The following is a 5,606-nucleotide window of genomic DNA, read 5'->3' on the forward strand; positions in this document are numbered from 1 at the left end:
TGCTGATCAGTATTTTGAAGACCAGATTTTAAAGAGCTTCTTGAAACCATGAGAGCAACACGTGCTGTGTGAGGGCAAAGGGGTTTTGGGGCAGTCATGTCCCCCAGCCCTTGGCATCCCCACTTTCCCACTCAGCCTCCTGCGTGACTTTGAGCAAGGTCCCCTCTTGTCACTTGGTGGCCAAAAGCCACCACATTCCCACCTGCAGCAGCCCCTGGAACTCAGTGAAAGATGCCCCCCACTTTCACCAAACCTATTTATACTTCTGAGGCTTGGCCACTTCAGTGTCCATCACCACATTAAAATCTCAGTTACTTCTGCATATATTTAGCCCCTCTACTCCAGCTCACGTTGCACAAAAGGGAACCACAGCCCCTAACCTGGGAAATGACAAACTATTTTCTTTCCCTGGGGATGGAAATCAGTTCCTAAGAGCTGGGATGACTCACTTCTTCGCTGCTGAAGCTGTATTCAATCCCAAGCACCCCTAATTCTGACTAAAAGGCAGGAGCCAAGGCATGGGGGTTCCACCAGCACAAAGTCCAGGAGCTCATATTCCTGGAGATGAAAGAGCCATTAATGAATCCCCTGCATCACCTACTCCCCCAGGATGGGCTCGGCTGCCTTCAGCCCTCACTCCCTGCCTCCAGCAGCTATTTTTTCCTGTTCTTGCTAGTGTCAATATGTTTCTTTAAATATCTTTTCAGAGAGGCTGTATATTTAGCCCCACTCTGGTGCTTTGAGAGGAGACTCATTTCCTGTGCAAGAACTGAAGTTCTTGGCAAAGGCGCCGGCGGCTGCAGCATCTGAACCACAAAACTGGTGGGGTTTTTTTGCAGTAGTTTAATGGTATTTCCTCCATGACTGTGAGTTGAACCGAGCTGGGTCTGGTGTCTGAAAGCAAGAGGGCTGCTGTGAATGGGAGCCGTGGTGTCATATTCCCAATTAGGCAAATGCAAAGGGATTAACTGGGTTCCCGGTGGTGTCTGCAGGTGGCACAGCCCCTGGCAGGGGCAGGGGCAGAGCTGCCTGCAACCTGCCCTTGGCTGTGAAAAAATGTGGGTCCCACATCAAAAGGGTTTATTAACCAAGACTGAGGGAGGGAAAAAAAAAAAAAGGCCATTTCATTTGACATCACTTCGTGCCTGATTTGTTTTCTCCCTTCTTCCACACGGGTCTCTGCAAGCCCGGGTTCTGAGAGGGCTCCTCCAGCAGCAGGGCAGGAGGGAAGGGCTGGCAGAGGGATGGCTCAGGGATACTCAGGACCCTAACAATCTTTTCAAGGAGACAGGGATGAAGGTTCAGCATCCCCATCAGCTCCACAGGAAGTCCCCATAGTCTGACACCCTGCATCATGTCAGGGACCTCTTTTGATGGGAGTGATGATGCAGGCAGATCAGCAAGCCCCCAACACAGGGACATGGACGTGTTAGAGAGGGACTTTGGACAAAGGCAGGGATGAGGGGCAATTATTTCAAACTGAAAGAGGAGAGAATGAGATTGGATATGAGAAAGAAATTCCTTGTTGTGAGGGTGGTGAGAGCCTGGCCCAGGTTGCCCAGGGAAGCTGTGGCTGCCCCATCCCTGGCAGTGTTGAAGGGCAGGTTGGATGGGGCTTGGAGCAGCCTGGGCTGGTGGGAGGTGTCCCTGCCCATGCAGGGGGTTGGATCTGGATGATCTTTAAGGTCTTTTCCAACCCAAACCAGTCTGGGATTCCATGAAGTATATCTTTCCAGGGTAATTTCTGAGTCATAAATTCCTTTTCTTGCTGGTTCAGAAGCAACACACAGTCCTAAGGATCCAGTGAGCAAAGAGGTAAGAGAAGGTGATGGCCACAGGCAACCCAAGTGGTTCATGCTCCACTTCACTACTGGTGACTTAGAAAAAAAAATGCAGTCAAAGGAAACAGAGGCCAAGTTTTTTAGTTCTTTAGATTTTATGGAGGAATTTTAAACAAGAAGTGTCTTCTCCTGACACTCACCCTTGGGACTGTCCATCCATCAGGATGGATCACCCTTGGGATTGTCCCCAGTGGGTAAGTGCACAGGGACCTGATGGGCACATAACCTGCTGCAGGGCACCTGCCACAAAGTCCCAGCAGACACGAGCTCTGGGGGACAAGCAGGAAACTTCTGCCCCTTCTACATGGATGTCCTCATCACTGGGACCCAGCAGCACCTCCAGACCAGGCAGCCTGTGGGGCATGATGGGTTGTGATGAAGCACGGCCAGGGCAGTGGAGCAACCCCCAGGACAGGGGGAAGTAGAGGAGAGGTATGTTGTCATCTTTGCAGGCCAGAAGACAACACGCAATCCCAATTTACTGTTTTCCTTCTGCTCAGAGGCCACGGGGGCAGGAAGCAGGACCAGAGCTCAGCACATGTCCTGCTGGGACTCCAAGGACTCTTCTCTCATCTTTGCTTTCCAAGCACATTTGCCTCTCTCCAGCACTCAGCTTCCCAAAAGAGGGAAGGGGTTGGTGCTCTGGCTCAGGAGCAGCTCAGCAGAATCAGGTTGGGTCAGGAAAGAGACCTCCCACACTTCCAGTTTCCCAGGAGCCAGCTGGGATGCCATGTGCCACCTCTGTGAGTCTGTGGTTCTGACTGCACCAAAGCCAACCAGCCCCTGGCCTGGCTGGGAACCATTCCCCATAGCAGTTCAAAATACGAGTGAAACAGCAACACAGCCTGGCTTGTCACCCCAGGGTGCATCCCCTACATCCCACAGAAGTCCTCTGTCCTTCTGACTCAGCTTTCACCCTCAAGACCATGACTGTCCAACCACTGAACATCTGGTCTGTGCCAAACCAGCCAAGCAAGTTAGCACAGAATGAAATTTGCTCCTCACCACCATCATGGCATGGGGATGTCTGCTGTGGACAACCATGAAGCAGGGGAGGGACACTCAAGGAGGGAAGATCCCCACACACCAATCTGAATGAGGAGGTCTTCAAACCTTCCCTGCAGAGCCCCAACACCAGCACATGCTCCTAAATACAACCAGGAGAACCCGAAGGAGATATGAACACCAGACTCAGAAACCATGTGAAATACAAAAAGTTTATCTCAACATAGGGCAGAACTGTCCCTTCTGGTGGTTTTTCTCCCCCCTTAGTGACCTTTGCTCTGTCCAAAGATTTGTTCTACCACTTGAGGCAACGAGCAGTGGTGAATCACACCTAGTGCTTCAAACACCAGCAAAGGGCAACAGTCATCACAACACCCACCCCCCTCACAGCAGTGATGCCTGCAGGGTCTGCAGGCCAGAAGAACTGCAGGGCTTGGTGTCCCTTCCCTTGAAAACTACCAGTGTTGATGGCAAAAGAGGAGCCCTTGGAGTGTGTCCAGACCAGGGAGGGTTCGATGGCCATGGTTCCTGCTCAGCAGGCAACAAGGACAACGCAGGGACACGAAGCTTCAGCATGTCCTCAGGTTTCTCACATTTGCATCATCAGGAAAACTGAGACACCTCAGTAACTGAGGGAGAAGAAAAGAGGCCACAAGGAAATTTATTCCTGTTTGTCCCCAAGCCAATAGACAGATGTTCTCAGGGCAGAGATGTTGTGAAACACGATGGCCACTGTGAAAGCATCCAACCACCAGAGCTCCCCACCATCATGTGAGTGTCCTGCAACAGAACGTCCCCCCACCACCAGAGCTTCACACCACCACACCTGTCCCACCACCACCAGAGCTTCCCAGGGTGCTCTCCTTTTTCCAAGCTGAGTCCACACAGTGCCAGCCCCACAATGGGGTTATTCAGACTCACCAAAGGCCCATCTGGGCCCACCTTCTGCCTGCTCAGGCTCTCTTAGTCCTGAATAGTCTTCATGGTGAATGTGTTGCTGCCATGAGACAGGCAGGTCTGGAGGTGAGGAGGGGATGAAGAAACGTGGGTAAAATCTTCTTTTTAAAAGTCATTTAACGATTAAACTTTTCTTAAGAAAAGTCACTTTCAAAAAAACCCCAACACAAACCAACAAACCTCCCAAGACCCAAACCCCAAGTTTCTATTAAAAACCTCAGAAAGAAGAAGTTTGACAAGAACTGTGGTTGACTAACGTGTGGAAGATCTGAGGGCTGCCGAGCAAGTTCCCTAAACTGGAGAGAGAGAATTATGAAATAAATTTAAAAAAAGGAGAGGAAAGAAAAAAACCCAACAAGTAAGAAAGGAAATTGCACAGAACTGAACACACAGATGAACAAAAAGCCAGGCAGGGACTGAGCTCCTGAAAGCAGATGTGGGATCATTTGTCTGCAAATCACAGAATCACAGAATCACCAAGGCTGGAAAAGACCTTTCGGATCATCAAGCCCAGCCTATGACCAACACCCCCACATCTCCAGACCAGGGCACCAAGTCCCACCTCCAGCCTTGCCCTGAACACCTCCAGGGATGGTGCCTCCACCACTGCCCTGGGCAGCCCATCCCAGTGTCTGATCACCCTCTCCATGGGGAAGTGCTTCCTGATGTCCCACCCAAACCTCCCCTGGAGCAGCTTCAGGCCAGGCCCTCTTGTCCTGTCACTGGTTGCCTGGAAAAAGAGCCCAACCCCACCTGAGCACAACCTCCCTTCAGGTGGTTGGAGAGAGTGAGAAGGTCCCCCCTGAGTCTCCTCTTCTCCAGGCTAAACACCCCCAGCTCCCCCAGCCCATCCCTGTCAGACTTTCCCTCCAGTCCCTTCCCCAGCCCCGTTGTCTCCCCTGGACCTGCCCCAGCACCTCCAGCTCCTTCTTGCAGTGAGGGGCCCAGAGCTGCCCCAGGACTGGAGCTGAGGCCTCCCCAGTGCTGAGCACGGGCAGAATCACATCCCTGCTCCTGCTGGCCACACCATTCCTGACACAAGCCAGGATGCCACTGGCCTTGGGGCCACCTGGGCACTGCTGGCTCCTGTCCCACCAGTTGTCAACCAGCAGGACAAGGGAGATTAGTTGCAGCTCACTGGGACACAGCAGCAGTGCGAGGGCTCACGGTGCTGGGTCTGGGGGTGCTGAGCCCACCACCCCCTCCAGGTCTGCCCTTCGGGGGGCAGCAGCTCTGGGGAGCACTCAGGGATCCCACCAGGTCGTTTCCTGACACTAAGGACCAGGCAGGGGATTGCACGTGCAAACGAGTCCCAGTTCTACCATCAGGGCTATAAATAATTGATCTTCGAGGTAATTTGAGCACGGAAGGTAAGGAGACTCCTTGTGCATCATCTCCCACCCAACCTTCAATCCTGATGTTTGTCTTTCTGCAAAAAAACCCCCAACATACCTCAGAGCTGATCCTGGGGGGTTTATTTCCATGACTAAGCCACCACCATGTGCTGCTCCCACGTGTGGATTCCCAGCTGGACCCTGGGCCCAGGTCCTGTTCCCTCCTCATGCTCCCACAGCAGCCAATCCTGACGGCCCCACCCCCGGCCCCCTCCTGCCTCAGTTTCCCTTCCCCTCGCACAGCAGGGCAGGGTGGCACAGCTTCACCTCTGCAGGGAGCAGGGACGAGCATTCCCAGCTCCTCCTGCCACCATCAGGCCCCTCTCCCACCTCCCGCTGCTTTATCCAGGCACCTCCCCACCTGCTGCTGCTGCACCTTTGCCCCAAAATCGCCGTGTTTTAATCCAAA

At 52.9% G+C, this 5,606-nt stretch overlaps 1 protein-coding gene across 1 annotated transcript in view; it reads right to left on the bottom strand.

Moving 5' to 3' along the window:
• Positions 1-3,369, bottom strand: part of HIP1 (huntingtin interacting protein 1) — a 44,338-nt gene extending 40,969 nt beyond the window's left edge. Inside the window, exon 1 of the mRNA XM_010000211.1 lies at positions 3,235-3,369. Within this exon, the coding sequence (XP_009998513.1) occupies positions 3,235-3,369 (135 nt within the window). The remainder of the gene's footprint in view (positions 1-3,234) is intronic.
• Positions 3,370-5,606: the final 2,237 nt, after the last annotated feature.

Source organism: Chaetura pelagica, unplaced genomic scaffold (genome assembly GCF_000747805.2).
Source record: "Chaetura pelagica isolate M959 unplaced genomic scaffold, ChaPel_1.0 scaffold516, whole genome shotgun sequence".
Classification (NCBI taxonomy): Eukaryota; Metazoa; Chordata; class Aves; order Apodiformes; family Apodidae; genus Chaetura; species Chaetura pelagica.